General features: G+C 39.8%; 1 protein-coding gene across 8 annotated transcripts in view; it reads left to right on the forward strand.

Annotated features, from left to right (window-relative positions):
* LOC100374044 (repulsive guidance molecule A) overlaps positions 1-20308 on the forward strand; it is an 89272-nt gene that overhangs the window by 67243 nt on the left and 1721 nt on the right. For 3 of the 8 annotated variants that reach the window (XM_085507145.1, XM_078013858.2, XM_085507151.1), the window contains 3 exons: positions 7855-7971; positions 19392-19537; positions 19767-20245. In XM_085507145.1, coding sequence (XP_085363271.1) covers positions 7955-7971; positions 19392-19537; positions 19767-20245 — 642 coding nt within the window. In that variant the 5' untranslated portion in view covers positions 7855-7954. Of the gene's footprint in view, positions 1-2258; positions 2324-3796; positions 3919-4618; positions 4776-5732; positions 5885-7854; positions 7972-19391; positions 19538-19766; positions 20246-20308 lie in introns of those variants that run through there. The other 5 variants (XM_085507147.1, XM_085507150.1, XM_085507149.1 and 2 more) reach the window with 5 other exon arrangements.

A 20308-nucleotide genomic window follows, 5' to 3' on the forward strand; every position in this document is an offset into this window, starting at 1 on the left:
TAAATGTGATTGCTTGGTGGAAAAGAAATATGACTTGTTGTTGGTTAGTGGTGGTTGACCATAGTGAATTTTGAAGCAGAGAAATGTTTGAAAAAAACAAAATTACAAACAGACAACCCCATTGTAAGTCAAAACTAAGTAAAAGAAAAAAAATATAGTTTGTAGTTTTTCCATTTCCTCTCCTAGAGTTTCTGATGTTCAACCCATTTACTAGTAGGAGATGTGGGCAAGCTATTTGCTTGTATTGACTGCGTTTAAGTTGTAGTCATAGAAAAAAAAAATAATTTTTCAATTAAACATTATCTCATTATTTGAAAAGTAGGGCTAATTGCATTTACTCTAATAATGATTCAACAATTTCAATTTTATTCAATTCTCGAGTGATTTAAGTTGTTCAGTTTATTTTGGTCTGTGCAGGACATAATGCAAAGTGATTGACACATGTGATGAATGCATTTTGCATATTTTTTGGAAATCTGCAAATTGTCATATTATCTTTGCACAGATCTGGGCATGGCACAAAAAACAAATGTTATTTTTGCAGGAATTATTTTAATATGGATTTGTTTTGATAATCTTTATTGTCAATACTTGTTCCCGTACCATGCCATGGATTTGTCAAATGGTCACCTTCAATAGATCCATATATTTTGGGATTTATTTCTTCCAAAAATGAAGATTATTGTTTAATGTAAGCCATCCGCGAAAATTAACATTAAATAAAAAAAAGTAATGTTGAAATTTTGTGAACTTATTTGAGAAATTAATTGAAATGTTCAAGTTTGGTGTGAATTATTTTAGGCGGGAACTTGTCTTTTAATTTACTTGCCGCTATCAGCAGGCAACAGGCTGGCAGCTATACAGCGGACTGATAAGGAGTTATTGACTAAACTCGCAAGAAGCACGTACGGCCACCCTGACATGAATAATCAGGAGAGGTGTGAACTGCCTTGTAAAATACACAATATCTAACACCAATAGAAGTACTTGGGCGACTATACGTTGAACTTTGCTTGAGTGCTCAAATCTTTTCATAAGTTATTTTTGGTATTTATTCAGCTCTCGGAGGCATACCAAACAGGGATACTGAAATCATATTTGTGAAGTTAGGGTGTTTGATCATAAATTGTACTAATCCCCAGTTTGACAGTGTGCTTAATCCATTGGATGGTCACCTGACAACCTCAATGAGTGGGCACGCACAAGAGATTGTGGTTTCTAGCAGATGTCTAATCTCGCTGCTCATGCATGTATGTATGTATGTAGGTGTGTCATTCTGTAGCCCGTGTACGTATGCTGAACGTACTGGATTAGTGAGAGCTCCCTGCTCAAGCTGACTTATTCAACATTCTGTCTGATCAAAATTCAGTAAGTTTGCATAAAAAAAATGTTTCTGCTTATTTATTAATTATAATCATAATGCAGGCTCTATTTCGATTTTTTTTGTCATAGTTTCACAAGATTTGTCGAACACCTGTGTTTATATTTACGCATAGCTTTGTGGTGATGTAGTCCACCCATATTGCCAAAATGGCATTCTTCGTTTTATGCGACACACAATAACTCGATTGTTGACATCACTGTACTTAGAACACTGATCAGCAACACGCTGGTGGCGGTAGGAACACGTAATATGAATTATTTATCTATCACTCGGCTCACCCTGCTGGTGGGACTTTTTATTTTCTTCTGGTTTTTTCTCCTTATTTTGGTAGACAACACATGTTGGCTTTGGTAACATTTAGCACCTCATTAAGCCCCTGATAGCTGTTGAAAATAGAGCAGAGCAACAGATTAATCATTGTGTTTTATCCAAAGTGTCATGTCATTGAACACAGGTGCAAACCCATCACAGTCCACTCCATTGCTTGACTGCACACCATTGTGATGCCAGCAAATCTCACCAAAGGACCACATTTCTCATATCTTAGTCGGCTCAAATCAACCCTGCACAAGAAACTTTACGAAAATTCTGCATCTGGTGTGTTGTCCCCCTCTTTCTCGCCTTCTCTTTCGCGGCCTTTTCATCTGAGACTATAGCAGCGGAAGCTCAGTCCAAGGATTAGACATGTGCAAAGTCTGACAGGGACACAAAGTGAATAAATCAGTGCCAATGTATAATCCTTCTGATTTGCAGCTTTCCAATGGCGTTTGTAGTTGACATATTTGCCGTGTGCCTCACCTGTGCGGCTTTTATGGTTTTGTCTGCACTGTAAACAATCTGAGTCCTTTTCAACTAACTTCCCTTGACACTATCCAATCTGTTTCATTGCGCCCTTTCTCTTCCAACTGAAAAGGTCTACAGTGCGCTTTCTCTAACGTGGTAAGTTTTTTTTTCTTCCTCTCACTTGTAGATTTTCCACCATGCTTTTGTGCCTAATCTCTATTCTCTTTCTCTATAGTGTGTAATGTTTTTTTTTCTCTGTTTTTCCCTTTTTTGTGCACTACATCAGGGTGCATTCCTATATACTATTATAGGTGTGACTCGATTAGTGACCCCGTTCCAAAGCATTGGGATATAATAGCATTGCGGTAACTGATCCTCTAGTCCTGATAGTTAATAGGTCAGGATGCTTTCAATTGAATAATTTTAATTATAATGCCCAGGTAATATGTCACTCAAAAGAGATTGGGTCAGACATATGTAGTTGCACATTAGTTGGTAGCAATCGGTCTCACTGATTTGTTTGTCATATTTACTTGTTACTGAGTTCACTGGGCGAAAACTCCAGGGAGCATTGCCACTGCTATGATTTCATGTTTCTCTCACAGGTTAAAGGAAGTAACGTAACCTTGAGTTATTTTCTGCTTTTTTGATGAAAGATGACTTCCTCTGCGATTGGACATTTTTTTTTATTAAAGTTCGCATTCTGAAATGGAGCTAACATATACAGTAGTAATTTCCTCAGGTGTTAGCAGAAGACTTTTTTTTCATTGTTAAAGTCACGATTTTTGTACAATTCGCGCTGTTAATTTCCAGGTTTCAGTTAATGAAGTGTTACAATTATGATGAAATAAAACTCATCATTGTTATCATCTTCAGTGGCACATGCTAGAGCTCCAAGCTCCATGCACTGGGAGGAAATGCTGTGTTTGATTACTTGAAATTACAATGGGTACCCGGATATTATTTGTAGCTATAATTTAACAGAGTACTAAACTTTCTACCTCAGTCAAAAATAGTTTTAAGATAAGAAATACTGGTACCATCGTATTTCATTCTACCATGTTGGTTATTTCTTTCCTCCAGTTACATCAGATGGCACACTGCTTGTCCTATTGCTGAAACACTGAAATAACAACTAAAAGTATGTGATAAATTCCAGTAAAAATATCAGACCTTAATAGCTGCTAATGTATATGATTTTAAATTTTTTTTATTATATTAGTCAACCCCCCCCCCTCCCGCTATTAAAAAAATAATGGCCTCCTGATAAGCATGAAGATGTTTGGTGTTGAGATTGCGCCATTAACAATATAATCTAAGTCCCACACAGATTGTAATGTGTATGTGATGAAAACAACAAGTTTGTTGTTTTGATTAGTAAAGTTTGTTGTTTCAATGGGTAACCTGTTGAATCAGTTTGTCCATTCACCTGACAATTCAAGCCTCATCGTTGAGTTAAAAAAAAAGTGCATGAAAAAATACTTCAGTGCTGTTTTCAATGATTTCTTTCAATAAGGTTTGAATTTTTTTTTTTTTTAAGTTTGCTTTACAACTCTGGTATGTCATACAACTGCTATGTGGACTTTAGTACATTACCAGGACAATTGATACACTTGTGTTAATGTCCTTCGCCAACATCATACAGCAGGATTGCTTCCCCAAATCACTTCACCTTGTGCAGCCATTTTACTGAGCGTATGCAAGTATACGAGTTTCGTGCTTGTTTTTCTACTGATCGGCTTGAATTCACGGTATGTGGTATGTGTTAAAAGCTGTTTTTCTTTTCAACTAGAGTGTGTGATCGAGGTCTGTACTCTGTGTCAGTACTGCGTCTTAGTATCACAGGTATGCTGTGTACATACGTCTTAAACACTCCAGATTACCTTTCCTGTTTGACTGTGTTTGAGATCTCTGCGCCACTAACTTGTTTGTTGCTTCGCTTTATCTCCGTTAGTTGTCTCGGCAGTCATCGGCAAGCGACAACTATTGTTTTATGTCAAATTATTCTGAAGCGTACTTTTAAAATAAGACAAAAAGTTTCAATGTTACGTATATTTATGTTTTGTTTTATTCTTTTGGCTTAGCTAGATCAACTATAATCTTCTCAGGAAATAAATGCGTAACAAAGTTGTTTTGTGTTTTTACGTTGGCCTGTTTTCAACTTCCTGAGCCCCCCTGATAAATAGGGTTCTAAGTGTATGTATGATAGCCGACCACATCTGGTATTGATATACTGTCATGTTCCGTCAATACTTGAATTGCACCTATATTTAGATTGTCCAGAAGATTGGCACAGGTGGGCTGCTGTGTATATAGATAATAGATTCTGCGTGGCAAATAACCCAATCGTTAGGCAAATACACGATTCTTTACGTTTAGTAATCGCCATCAGGTGGTTGCCAGATTTCAGCCTTCCAGTGATCAATATCCATCTAGGTCTCACTCTGTCAATATAAAGTTGATACCGCAGTGTGTAAGGGCAAACAATACAGGTGGACCATTCAAGGGTATGGAAGTCAGGAGCAAAGTTGGAGAGCTGGTAGAGCCAACAGTACCACCACCGTGTTGATGCTCAATTACCTTACGGTAGCGACTACGTCCTTATCAGGTGATTTATCATTATTCTTCACAAAGGTCTGTAGTATTGGCGAGCATTTTCTTGTTGCTGCGGAATTCCTACCAAAAGTGTTTCACCTATGAACTTTTCTTGTCACCTTGGTAAATGCAACATCAGGGGTGAACAATACAAGGAGGGCGGGTGGGTGTTTGTAGCTTACATTTATATTTATAAGTTTGATAAGATCATGCGAACATTTAAATGGTGTCAGAAATGCTGACATCTTTAATTGTTCGCTTTGGTGGCTGTTTTTTTTTTAAACTTGATTAGCGGAGAAAAAAAGGAGGGATGAGAGAGAATAAGAGATTGATAAGCAGGTGTTAACGCTGTAAATAGGCAGGCTAAATAGAATACTAGCCAGCTTGGGATGAATGAAAATAATTCACTCATAGTAAGGTACACAAGTATTGGCTTTTGTACAGGAGTTACTACTGTTTGTCTGCAAGACAAAAGCTGCGATATGCAGGAGAGACGGTGAAAGCATGGCCTCATTTGCATGAGGCTCGGCCTTTGTGTTCGTGTTGAGAAAATACAGAAATGCTACAAAGTATTTATAGTGTTTGGCACACAGCTAAAAGTGTCAGGACAAATTGTTGGAAAAATATTTGCCCATTGGGCTTGTTGTTTCTCGTCCGCAGAACACAGCTGTAGAGGAGCACACTCTGGTCACTCGGTGATTAACTTTGCTTGGGAAAAGTGTTATGGTAATTGTTACTGTACGTGACAGAACCACACTCGGGGAAATTTAGTATTGTGTGCAGGGTGACAAAGAGTGAATGAAGTATTTCTCCTGGAAACCTTTATGCCGAGAGTGCGGGAGAATTTTCATTGAAATGTGTTCATATTGGGATTTTGTTTTGTCGTGGTTTGTTCACATATCCAGGGAGTAGCCAATGAGACAGTTTAAGTCATCTTCCAGCATTGCTGTCAGTTACACTGCATATTGCAGTGGTTGCAAAGCCCGACTTGGGTGGGTGAATACATTTTAATTATTTATGCTAATAATAGTGTTCCAAATAGCAATGGTAAAAATCACCATGCAATCTGTATTAGCTCATTGCTTGGCAGCCCGACAGCTCTCTGCTACTCGATGTCAAAAGGTATTTTTGCTATAGCTACCCATTTTCACTCACTCTTACCTGCATTTTTGACCCAGTGCTTTACATCCAGTGTCCTTTATATTTTTTTAACAGTAGGTTTTTTTATATGCCATACTGTTTTTTTCTTCCCTTTTTACCGAACTTCAAATGCGTCAGCTCAAATTTCTATACAATTGTAGGATTCTGGACTCATTCCAAGCAATTAATTGGGTCGTGTAACTTTTTTTTTTTTTTTTATATTTTAGACAGCCAAGTAAATGAATGTAATTATCTCTTAATATGCTTGATATTTTTGTAACTTTTATTTTGCCACCACCATATTAGTTTATATTTCCACAAAGTATTCACCGTGAAATTGAAGCAATAGATATTTGAGGAAGATAGTTTCATCTTTTCCCGCAGGTCTCTTGGTATTTACCAATTTATGTGGCAAATCCTCAAAGGAGGAAAAACAATTTAGTGGAAATTTTCTCTGATTGTTGTATTTTGAAATTATGCTTGATTTGTTATTCCTGTGAGGTTTTCTCAAGTGGACAGATCCGCCCAGTGTCTACTCCAAACATTTTTTTTTTTTAGCTCAAACTGGCTAATGATGTTTCAATGCCCAGTTTCCCTGCTGTAGTTAATATTATTCCTGAGAAATTACATTTTTGTTCTCTAATAGATTTTCAAACACTTGTGTATAATACATGCTAGGTAGAATTCGTTTTTAAAATGTGAATTTTTTCTTTGGTGTATTTCATTATAATGCAATACATGGAGTACATGTAAATGTATGTATGGCATGTGAGAGTTTGGTTTTGCAGGTAATACCATATACATGTACAAATGTTTTCTGAGTTACTCTGGAAATTTAAATGTGTGATGCAGCGATGGGAATGTATTCAATATTTCAACGCCTGCTGTATGAGTGTGAAAAATGGGTTGGCTATATTGACGATGTTTTTGGATTGCCTCTCAAATCAGTTATTAGTGTGGGGGTGCCCCGGAGAGCTCCGGAAGGTGACAGAAGACGAACATTGAAACATCAGCTAATTGAACAATGGCTGGTCTGTCTTACCCCAGTACACAACAAATTGCTTCTATCAATTTCAGATATTACTGGTTATAGATGAATAAACCCTCTAGCTGATCATCTAATTAGTGCCTATTTTTCTGCCAGCCTCGCATGTACCCGCTGCCACCCCATGGGGTCATTAGGTTGAATAAAGCCTTCCACCGCAAAAAAATAGTGATTTGCTGCAGTCTGCCGCAGTTGAAGCGTCTATGAAACCAGAAAATCACAGCGACTTCAATCAAATATTTCCAAAATAGTGATTTCTGGATAAATTAATAATTTTCAGGCCATTGAGAACAATAACCCAATCAGTGCAATCTTTTACCTCAAAACGCTCCCCCCCCCCACATCCCATTGAACATTGCCATCCGTTAAACTTAATAAGTGTTGCTGAAGAACCAATTCAATCAATTCAGTTAGATAAGGTGGCAAAACAATGGCTATAGTTTGTTATGAATAGCCAGCTTTGACTCGAATTGCATGTACTCTGCGATAACTTATCAGTGATCATTATTTATGACATAAGAATATATTGGTTCTTGTCACCGTCATGCATGAGCTAATTCTTGATGTATTTAAGGTTTTGAACACCGTAACTTTGCACATTTTAATGGATTTTTCTGTACCTTGTTTGTTAATTTTGGACCGAATAGAGATAATTCACACTGATTACAGTTTTGCTCAAATATTTCTTTTAATTCTGGAAAAGTATGTGAATTTTTTTTTTTTTTATGTGATCCATTTTTTTTTTTTAAGTACTAATACAGGTTATGCAGACTGTCATTGATAATTGTACGATTTAATGATCAAGTCATTGTAAGTCATGTCAGCAATGGCTGTTATCAGCTTTCAATATAAAAGTGTGAATTTTGAAGCATTTAGGTTTTAATCATCTTTATTCTTTTCATTTCAGATAATAAACAGTATTGTTGAAGACTGGGGGTTTTGAGTGCCTCTCCAATATATAGGTGCCATAGTTGCCTAGCAACCTAAATGGATTGCCAGGACCAAGGATGACCATGATAACAAGGTTTGTGAAAAGTTATGGTGATGAAGAGGCTCCTTTCCTAAATCTCAGTCTAAGTCTCATTCTTCAGACTTCACTCTCTCCCTCCGCCCGAACATTTTGCCTAATTGCTTTCAAGTAGCTTTTGAAGGTGATAAAAATCCCGCAACAGAGGCCTCTCAAAAGAACAGAATTCATTTATAAATTTACAAGTTTTTTTCATTCACCACCTGTTCTGTTGGGCTATCATTTGGTACACATTTTTGAGTGTGATTCGGCCAACTGTGGTCTAATTGAACACTTCTAGAGAGGCGGGGAATCCTCAGGTGTGCTAAATAGTCATCTTAATCATGTCCCCAAGTGTTTTGTGCAAATGCTCTCTTGGAAAGTCTGAATACGAGTGCCTGCAGAGAAAGGAGTCCTCGCCAAATCAGTTGTGATATTGTGTCAAAATGTTTCCAATGTGTTTGAAGACCTCAGTGCTTGGCTTAACTTGAAGTGGTAGGGAATTAGATTGCACATTTTCCTACCACACCTGTTGGCTTTGTATGTAATTGGTCACTGATTTTATATAACTATTTTAAAACTGTGCAATTTCTTTGTTATGCTGCTGTTGCCAAACTATCTGCTCATGGGAAGTCCGCACAGATTGAATGCAGGAGAGACCTATAACAAAAATCGAGTGAAGGGAAGGCCTAGGTTAGTAGGGTATGGAAAAAAGTTTGACAAGAGGGAAGGTCTAGGTTAAAAAAGGCATACAACAGGTTGACTTGAGGGAAGGCTTAAGGTAGGGACTATGGAACAGAATTTCACTGGAGGGAAGGGCTAGGATGGGCATGGAACAGAGTTTGTCTGGAGGTAATGCCTGAGCTAGGATGGGCAAGATACAGAGATTGTCTGGAAGGAAGGCCTAGGCTAGAATGGGCGTGAAACAGAGATTGACTGGAAGGAAGGCCTAGGCTAGAATGGTCATGGAACAGAGATTGACTGGAGGGAAGGCTTAGGCTAGAATGGTCATGGAATAGAGATTGACTGGAGGGAAGGCTTAGGCTAGGATGGTCATGGAACAGAGATTGACTGGAGGGAAGGCCTAGGCTAGAATGGTCATGGAACAGAGATTTAATGAAGAGAAGGTGTAGATTAAGGAGAAGATGAAACAGAGATTGAGAGGAAAGAAGTCCAATGAATTTGATTTGTTAGGAAACATTTCAACATTCTATCCCAGCAAACATAGCTCCCCTATCTCAGTCTGAACAATCAAGCATGTCCATTTAGCCATGATCTGCCAGAACAATTATATACACATTGTACCTTGAATGAACTACAAATCTGAGCCCATTTTGGTATGCAGTGTAGAATCTAGTTATAAATAGAAGATGAGGAAAAAAAATGAAATGGGAATAATTTCTTCTGTAAATAGGGATCATTTTACCAGATCATATGTACCACTATCAATTCTTTAAATATTCCAACACTGTTCCATTTTTATGGCTACAAATTCCAATATTTATTGATGAGATGTGCCAACTCTTGAACTTTGAGTTGTCTCCAGCAAACTAGAGGAACTTGTGCTAAACAGTCACCGTCAGGTAATTTGCAAAATGTTACTAATGCGACCATGTGCTTGGTCTTGATCTTTATCTTTATGTCAGATGATTTTTCCCGTAATTTGGAAAAACCCAGTAAAATGTTTACTTCAACAAAATGTTATTGCCCTTGACTTATGATTATGATATTCTATACATTTCCTTATTTCCGATATTACCGGTACCTATTTGAATGACAGTCATCTTTTGTCATCAGTCACAAAACAATTCATCAAAAATGTTGATTAACACCTGCAGCCAATAAGAAATTGTGTCCATTTGGTTTTAAATTAAAGTGTAGCGTCAGAAGTTTGGCGAGAGTTACAATAAAATAGTTTATAGTGAAGCCATGTGTATATCTACCCTGCCATATAAATATAAAAATCCACTGTCCATGGTCAGAGACTTGTTAGTTGATGGAAGTTGCGACCTCCACCACGTATCTTGAATACACAAACTAGGATGTTAAAGCTCTGCATTATAAACTTAAATCTGCATGCATTTCCACTGTGTGACGCCCGGCTATCTAAGCGTAATTTGATGGGATATAATATTCCTGGGAGGCAGGGAGGGATGGGTGTCTCCATACTGCCAGCGAAAAAAAAGCTCCTATTAATACTGTCTCATTCTCTTTTGTGATGGAGATTATTCTTTTGAGCATCAACAAAAAAATTGTCTTTAAACACTTTTGAAAGTTTAGTTACAAATTTGTTTGTTCTACGCATTATTACTTGTAATTGTCAATGTGATTTATTTATCTGTTATAAGGAGCAAGCGAAATGTTTTTAATTCTTTTCACACTTGCATGTTAGTTGGCCAGTTGCTTCTCATGGTTTAAGTAAAATGCAAGCGTAGCATTCTGTATTATTGCATTAGGTAATCAGATTCTGGTTCCTCTTATCCACTTGTAGGTGTCAGCCATCTTGATTCTAATGCGTGTCCTGTCAGTTAAAACCATACTCCTTTGCAGCACTATTTTATGTTCTGTCCATCACTTACGGCATACAGAACCGAAATTCAGCAATAAAAGCGTTCCTGTGTACTCACTCCAGACTTGATTTGTAAATGCCTGTAGCCTAAATTTGGCACAATGTACCACCATGTCATGTCAGAAGGGTGACACAAGTATCATATGACACAACTCGCATTGCGTTCTATCTTGCATTGTGGGTGCAGAGGACAATTGGATTTTTGAAATTTACAATATTTTCAGGAAATATTTAATGGCAAAATGGGCAGTTTTATAAAACTGCTTGTGTTTCACGTTATACACCCATTCACTTACATTCATTAAAATTGTATTACTATTGAAAAAACATATGGTGAAAGCTCTTGGTGAAATAATAATTCTGTTATTAATTATTATCGTCATTGTATACTATAAAGTGCAATTCATTAATGGAACATTGTCTGAGGTGTCCGGCTAAATTATATATTTTAATAAGTTCATTAAAGTTGCCATATGGAGAGTCCTCAGCCATGACAAACCTAAGACAGTACTACCCATAGTACATAGCAAACAGTCTTTGTTTTGCTCAGCCATGCTACAGATTTGATAGATTTCGATCCCCACCGCAAAAGACTAATTCGAAATGACAATTGATCCATTTCTCGTCCCTCTCAAATGAATTAGCACGACGAGTGGGCACGATGATATACCGATACTATAATGTAATGTAATGTTATTTAAAAACTACTGCAGCTGTGGGATCTTGGCAGGATATAGGATATTTTAAAATCCGTCCTCTCAACAGGACTCGTAAAGTGTCCTACATGCTCAGGCTCTGTCATAGTTTCAGTGACATGCTGAGTCACACTGAAAATGGTGGGGTTTTTGAGTGCTAGGTAACGGATGGTCGTAGTACCTATTAATGATCCCCTTGTTGGCACCAAAGGTGTGATCATACAGGCTGTTTGTGTACCATACCTTGTTTAGTATTAACATATAAAACAGTAGTCAAACACAGCCTTGTTTTGATAGCGCTGAAAACTGATGATTTATTGTGCTGTTAATTTAACCATTCTATTCAGAGTGTCCAGCCAAATCTGGCAATTAGAACTCTCTGAACAATACCCTGACCCCTCTCCCACTTTACAAAGTCTGGTTGGGTGAATAAGCTAGGTATGTCTACACTGGAATGGTGAGAAGAGAGAGAAAAAAAAAAAAGATGAAGTGGTTTTTGGAGGGAATTCTTATCACCACACCAACACCTTTTTTGCCTGGAAACGGAACATGGTTTTTATTTGGTAGCTATGCAGGTAGAGATTTCCCACTACTAATGAGATCTGTCTCTTGATGTGCAACTGATTTTCACTAAGATGGGGGAGCGTCATTTTGCCACTTAAGCTATGTGATTGGGCTGTGAATTGAGGTCAACCTGTTTGCCACCAATACATCACCATGAAATTTATTTCACACCATTCAAGCATAAATACAAGGGGGCTTCTGACAGCCACTGCCGTTGTTAGAACACATCAAACACTCTAAGCTCACTCTAGATCCATTTATTTCATTACTTTGCTACATGTTTCTAGATCGTAGCGCACACATGCTGTCAAAATTTGGGGTCGTAATGGGTGCCCAGTGAAGTCTTTCAGTTGAAACTTGCGGGTTGATAATTTCGGGTGTCAGTGACTCAATCTTTTAACTGTAAAGCGAGGGGAAAAGCAATCATGCAAAACTTGCGCCATAGGCGATCGGAGGTGTTGGACTCTGACAAATGTAATTAAAGTAGACAATGGCTGGTTCCCCTGGAGGTAGTTGCTTAAATACCACCTTCATTGTTGTCACTGGCTTAGGTAGCCTGTGAGGCATACAGGGCCCCCCTCTTTTGCATACTCTCTCATGAGCAACATTGTCTACAGCCAGGCGACACCGTGTGATGGTCTTGGTCAACAAATCAGCTGAGTTCCCCAGACTACACTACCAGTAAGTGATTACAGACAAGTCTGTGTTCGCTGCTGTTTTAATTACGTGTTTATTAGGATGCCTACGGAGTAAGGATCTCAAGGAATTGGAAAACATGCCGTACTTGCTTACTTTAACTCGTCTTGTTTTTGCAATTTTTACCTCAACCAGCGCATATGGAGACCATTTAGTCAGTGTTTTTTGGAGAATCTATGTATATGTGTGCATTCCATTTATTTTCATTCCTCCCTTGGTGATGGTTGATTACCGAATCTCCATGTCATCAATATACATAAATCAGTACCTGGTGTATAGGAAACTGAGTGATTTATTAGGTGGTCGTTACACCCCTCTGTTGGACCAATCCACTATATACTTGCATAAATCACAAACTATTGAAGCACAACAACCTTTACAGGATATCACTCCTAAGGCTCATTTTTTTTTTTTTTTTTTTGGCTTCTGATGTTTTATGCCTTTTTTTGTGTGTGTTGTATCCATGGCTATTCAAATGCAAATTCTTTTTAAGAGTTACTCAATTTGTATAAAAAAAGTGGTCAATAATTTCAAGCTGATTTGCTAGTTCCGAATTGCTTGTTTAATTTTTATGGACATTTTCGATTCCATCAGTTTTTAATTTCATCTAAATTTGTTGTTGTTGTTTTTAGTTCTCTTAACTGATCATGGTTACGGTCACTGAAGCGTCCATCATGATTTCTTTTGAAAATTAGAACATGACTTTTTTTCACACTCAGGGCGTCGTTTTTTGTTGCAGCCATGGTTCACACCTTTTAATGATGTATTTTGGCGCTGCAAAGGAATTTCTCGTGTCAGTGCATGTGAATAGGCAGTAGCTGCAGAGTATCACAATTAATGTCAGGACTTGATTGTGCTTTCCTGTTGCCGGGTTGCCTTTTATTTAGATTGTTTTCTGCTGTGTTGAACCCACCTGGGGACGTTGCCGTGAAAAGTGTGAAAGAACGATACACTTGGCACAAATGCTGTTCATCAAATCACGGAGACCCACCCATTAAAACCACCAATAAAGATTTACGACTGTCGAGCAAAAAGATGTGAAAACACACACACCAACACACTGTTTTATTTCCACTGATTTTACTGAATCCCTGTGCGTCTAAAAACCCAATTTTGATGTTTATCACCTTGTTTTCTGTGCTTTAACTGGATCTTCTCTATATTTAGTTGTACAAGCCAACATAGTTCCGATGTGTGTCCGGTTTGAGTTATTCCCAGTGCATGCTTTTGTATGGCTGCATGAAATATGCGGTCTTTAGAACCCTTTGTTGCGTCTCCTCTTGGTTTCACCTTGAATAGTGAACCAGTTAAGCCAGCTCCAGCTAATTGCTATATCCGCTGACAAATCAGCTTGTTAAAATACATCGGTTATCTATCCTGTTGTTTATCTCTCTTTTGTCTGGCTGGTTGAGATGTGCCAATATTATCGCCTTCCCTTGTCACTCATATAGAGCTGCTCACATGATCACTGTATCATCGTGTTCCACTAAAGCAATCATTAAAGTCATGCCACTAATTTTTTCAGCAGCATTCCCCCTCCCCAAGATACTGGTTGTTCTCGTAGATAGAGGAGTAACTTTCATTACTATTTTTAGCTGCTTTTCTAGAGTTGAGGGCAAGTATCAGCAGAAACGTATAATATGATGACGGTGTTTACCCATTATTTATGATATATTAGCACCCTGGTCTTCCACTGCTCTCTGCTTGTGTTTTTGATCAGTGTCCAACTAATAATACATAGGTAAACTGTTTGGTTGTCATCACTTGCGTTGAAAAGGTTGGTTGGTCAGACCAACTTGCATCTTTTTTTTTTCACTGAATTTAAAATTTATAATCACATTTGTGACTGCACAAGGTGTGTTGAGTGTAAGAATATTCATTGTTGGACTCTGTACTCCCTTGCTAAATGGAAGAATCTCCTGAGGAGGCATAGAAGCAATAGCACATGCCACCCTCTGTGCCTGCCAAACAATGCAGGAGGACTGAGTACACGAAATATAGCCAAGCTCAAATGACTGTTTGCCAGAATTAATAGGCAGGAACAAACCCCAACCATCTACAAAGCACCACTGTGCGGAAGATAGACAGCTCTATATAAGGCCCCTTTTAGGTATACATTACTCACGACCAAAATTAGAAGTTTGGATGACATTAGTACTGCACTTAGTTGTAGCAACTTCCTGAATCCATGCTTTTCTTAATGTTGAAGAACCTCAGGTAAGCTAGAATTAAAACAGTTTCCATTCGCCTGTGAGATTCTACCACCTTGTCATCGTTTGTCAGTATTCAACAAATGTTTGTGTCAGTGTTGAATGACACTAAATGACCAGTAGTGTTGAGGGGAGTGGTGGCCTCAGAGGATTCAACTTGACTGGGGGTGTGTTGATGTGGTGCAGTGTTGTGGTTTTCTCTAAAACTGAGTTAGTCAGCTGTTTTGATTACATTATGGCTGCTATACAGTGTGGCCGTGGGTCGTTGAAAGCTGATAGGGTGGAAACCTGAGGTTTGTTGTGAATGTGCAGTGTAGTACTATGTGTTTGCGTGGCAAGACTTCTATTGGTTTGTCATGTCTTGGAAGTGTGAAGTCATTGGTCGGATTACTACACTGAATGGGGTATCGGTTTTAGCAGGGAGCCAGATTTTAACCCAATTGTTTAATTGGTACTGACAGACTTGACAACTGCCAACATGGGTTGTCCATCACTTCACTGTGGCCACATACGTGGAGAATTCTAGTCGTTCATTTCACACACAGCTGTTTCTAGCCTCTGGGCAACGGACCTCAGAATGCTCCGGCGTTTCTTTCTCGCTTTCACCACCAACCTGTTCCAACATTTATTTTGTTGGCCAATTCAACAGAGAGGCACTGTTGTCAACTGAGAAAAGCGGGGGTAAACAATAGCAAGGTGAAAGCAGTCGCTTGAATGAGCTTCACTAATATAAACCACTGGTCCATTGAATCCTTATAATTTTTCGCACTTCTCTTGTGTGGGTTTTCCTATGTAGAAGAATGCTGAACTGACTCTGCTATAGATTCTAACTGCCAGGAGGAAAACAACCATCAAAATGAAAGGACAGTGATACCCCTAAAATTTGGCCGAGGATGTGTTTGTTTATTTCTGTTGGTAGTTCTCGTCGTAGAAATGGAACTCGATATGTTGATGGTGACCGATTGTTTATTCCAATCGTCTTTTAACTAACATATTATTAGCGATGTTTTCCCGACACTTCCAAAGTCACCCCCCCCCCCCATAGTCACTTTAAAATCCCAGCAAAATGTCGACTCAAACATCTGGCTGAATCGTAATACTGTCCACTTGACCCTTTCTACAGAATGTCACAACGGTTCGACTACTTCGGTCATAAAAACCCCGCCGACATTCGTACATGCGTATCTGTAAGCCAAGACGGCACCGAAGAAATCCACAACGCCTGTTGTCTTTAATGGTCTAAACACGTGCCGTGGTGACGAAAATAGCACGCGGTGACGTTGAAGCCTCGCAGCAGTAACAGTCGATGTTCATTTCCCCCAACGTTTTGGATGCGTTCTCGGCCGAGTCAAAATCTTCCGCGGATGATGCGAGCATGCACGTGTGCTTTGTGTTCCTACCAACTGAAAATCAATTAGGCGCGAAGAGACTCTCCGTGATTTCAACAAACTCACTCATACCGCTCTCAAAACAAACTCCCAATGGTTGGTTGGTTGGTTGGGCTTTCTATGGTCTCACTTTTAAGTGATACTATAATTTCCAGTTTGTGTAAAGTGGCTCTGAATTGTGTTGCTTTCAATATTGTCTGGTCACATTTGCGAGTTTTATATATCTTTGGATTCTTCGCCGAGATAAATAGACCCCTTGTTCTGGGTATTATCATTCCCGAGAAATAAATGTATGGCTGGTCACATAGCGTATTCAACTTAGTGGCTATGCATGGGTGTAGAAAGTTTACCGAGTAAACGGCTACAACAACAAAAAGGCTACCAGCGATTGAGGGGCTACCAGATCCAAACTATTGCTGTCTACGTGGCTAATCCCCCACATAGGTGATTTCTACGTCGGTTCCATCGTCTGAGGTTTCCAATAACACCCCCCCCCCCCGTACTAAACGTGCGCGTTTAATAACACGCAGGTATTTACCGGGCAACTCAGTACAATCTCTTTCTAGGGTATATGGTGCAATTCACTTCAGCGCACAAAAGAGAAAGAAACTCTTTACTCGACGACCCCCCACCCCCCCCCCACCCCACCCCGTGAGCAAGAAAGTTCACCGTATCCTTATAAGACATCTCCAGTCAGAAAATACACCAATGACACTGTTTTAGTGGGCCGTCAATGATATGAAATCATTCGACAGCTGTCTGCATTAATACGTGCGTTGTTAGTAAGACCGACAAACGAGACTGGACAGTTCCGTTTAAAGATATGAAATGCTGTCATGCTGTAAATATATTGCATGGGTGTTGAGTAACCCCAAGCTACTACAGTGTTTCACCCAATAAATATAATCATATCAAACTTGCCCGTGGCCATTTTAACTGCGTGCTATAATTACGTCGTTCGTGCCTACATTATTGTGCATTTGTATACCGTCTTACAATGTAATATCCTAGTCTGGTCGAAGTTATAACACCAGCGAAATTAACTCGAGATCGATCCCAATGGGAGGGCGGTCCTTTGGGAATTGAGATGGCTGAGAAAAGTGTGAATATGACCGGGGTATTAACGATAAAAAGCAGCCATTGGAAGCAATCGTGTATAAACATAACACCGCTGGCAATCGGGATTGAAGGGGGCATTTCGCGCCATTCTGATAAACGCCATGTGCGTTTGTATTCCTTTTGCTGTTTCAGCTTTTCGGTGAAAAATCTAAATATTGTGATTTTAGAGCGGGCAATTGTTAGGTAGAGTAGCTTGTTGGATGGCACTCTGGGAAAACAAAACAATAAACGGCGATTAATCTGTTGTTTTATTGGCTTTTCACACCTTAAAATCCGTGAAAATGTGATTAATACCGAGGTGCTAAGATGCGTTCCTACGTAGCTGACCGTTATTCTCTCCGGCGTGACCAACAGTGTGCGAAAATAAACCGACTTGCTTGTCAAAATTTGTTCCTCATTGTGTTATATCTGCCGAGCCTTTTGAAATAAATGGACCCCCACCTCCAAAGGAAGTGCTTTCAAGCAGTCGTTTTCTCTCTCTGTGAACTTCAAAACACGGCTTGTGTGTGTGAATGCTGGGCCATTGTTGAGGTGTTCCAAAGAGACCGTAAAGGAATGGTTTTCAGAAGTACGGCTAGTGCCCACTTGAAGTAGTGTGGGGGTATACGAGACTTAGAAGCAGAATGACCAATATGCCAGCTTTTCAAATGCTTTCTATGACAGGGCTTAGTTCAACGTTTTAATGTGGAGTTTTTGTGCGTGTGTGTGTGTTTCGCTGTGATTTACTGTTCGGTACCGTTTACCGCGCTTTGGTTTGAGATTTCACCCCGGGTGGTATCATTGTCAGAAGCGTTGCGACATCTTTAATGTACGTCTTTTCTGGTGTGTTAGTAATACTTCCCACGGCCTCAAAAATATGGCAGATTTTGTGTTATTGCTTTGAGTTTAGTGTTCTTCAAATCGTCCATTTCCGCACGTTTCGACTAATAAACGAGCGCACTGTGTGTGAAATCAATTTGTAGTTAGCTGTGTGGAATTTCCCCGATGTGTCACGTTTTGTGCAGATGTTACTCGTTGACTCGTACACTCGCTATGTAAAGCATTGCCCCGTGTTATATACCGTATGTATTACGCACGGTGAGAACAGCTATTCACAACAAATAAATATAATCAGATACTGCAATTTCGATGTCAGTCTCTGGGCTGTGCCAATCCTAATATTATCTGACAGCGGCTTTTTGCCCCGAAATTTGCATTTTAAACAGCGTGTCAATAGAAGGCGGGGTTAAAGTCCAATTCAACGCGATGTGTTGTGCTGCTCACGCTACTAATCGATCATGTCAAACAAATCTGAATTCGGCTGTCTGGATTCAAGCAGTGCGTGCTGTATCAGTGGGTTTGGGATATAATTAAAATCGTATGTGTCGGTGTAACCGCACTTACGGAGTACTGTATTTGATGTGAACTGATGTTTTGGAATGTTGCGTACCTTCACTATCAGAAACTCACCCATAGCTATAATGTGTGCCCAGCCGCTTTACTTAGTTGTGTCTTAGCAGTTGCACCATAGATCTCTTTCTAAGGTCTATGGTTGCACAAATAGTTTATTTGTAACCGTTATCAGTAATTTCTTCACATGACCCCCCCCCCCCGCCCCACTCCCGTAGCTACACCATGTACACGCACGGAGACAAACGTGGCTTGTTGGTTCATTGAATGTATGTCATCCGCGAGACAGTGAAACCCGACTTGATCCGTGCTAAAGCTTGTGACTGGCAACTGAATGGCTTTCAAGTGTTGGCGAGCTAACGCTTTCTTCGCTATCGGGCTTTTACAAAGGGTTTTTACGAGATGATTGTTGTGTCACGGTATCGGCCAATAGAGAACAAGCAAACGATGTTTATTCGCAATTACATTTGACAGCTGGCTCTTGATAGGTGATACGCACATAGGCGATCGGGTCACAACGGGAGGCGGGGAGAATTCGACCGAGGGTGTCAAATAGCAGCGGTAAGCCCTGCCCAGTTTGTCGATTGACCTTTACCAGCTCGCATTTGCCGGAGAATTGGCGAGTTGTTTTGCTGGCGGGTCCCGAAGGTGTTAAACTAAGGTCCCACGTTGGACCTTCTATTCGCGTATTGGGATGTCCTGGGCGTGGCTTAAGGAGGCAGATAGTTTGGCATTCAGCGTCCCGTTGACCGCGGTCTCCTTTGATTGATGGCTAGCTGACTGGTTATTTCTATTTTCATGTCCACAGAGCATATCGTGCAGCTACATCGAATCAGTTACCGTCAGCCCGTACTGCATGGAAGGGTATGGGGAGAAGGCGTTTTTGCAGCTTGGCTGTTCGCCCTTCACCCATATTTCTACAGATTGTGATCCTAGTTACACTGGCGTCTTCAGGTAATGTAAACATACAATGAGTTTTCCGTTCCGTTTTCAACGCTTATAACAATGTCCGTCCGGTTTAGTAGCAGCAGCAGCGCCCTTTGCTAATGGTGTTTTAAAACAACGCACACATAGTGGTGGCCACCATGTTGAACGATCAAACTCTACTCAAACTTGCTAATTCGTGTCAGCGTATTCTCGCCTGAAATGACGATAACACTGTTTTCTCTGATTTCCTTTACAGTTAACTCAGCGTGCAAGATACTCAAGTGCTCAAAGGAATATGCCGATAATACGGATCATTTGTCGCCCACGTCGGACGCTGAATATTGTGATGCGTTACGTTTGTACCGTAGTTGTGTAGATGCTACAGCCCGTACTTGTCGCGGGGATCTTCATTATCATACTACAGTGACTCTTATTCCGGATCTAATGCAAACCTATAACTGTTCCAACACCCCCCCGGCTCACGGCGGGGGCTCGCATCATTCGAGACCGACTCCAAAACCATCGGAAGTTGAAACGCGGTGTAGCAGCCACCATGGACCCCGTACCTTCAAACACTGTGGTCTTTTTGGAGACCCGCATTTGAGAACGTTTGACGATGTGTTTGAAACGTGTAAAGTTGCTGGAGCGTGGCCGCTCATAGACAATCGTCATTTAGCTGTACAAGTTACTAATGTGCCTTTAGTGGACGGTTCTAGTGCGACAGCAACTGACCAGGTTTGTGCCTAATTTAAATATTGCCTGGCTTTCTTTTATGCCACATACGGCGAAGTATGTTTA

Source organism: Saccoglossus kowalevskii, chromosome 13 (assembly GCF_978046115.1).
Source record: "Saccoglossus kowalevskii chromosome 13, keSacKowa6.1, whole genome shotgun sequence".
In the NCBI taxonomy this organism is placed as follows: Eukaryota; Metazoa; Hemichordata; class Enteropneusta; family Harrimaniidae; genus Saccoglossus; species Saccoglossus kowalevskii.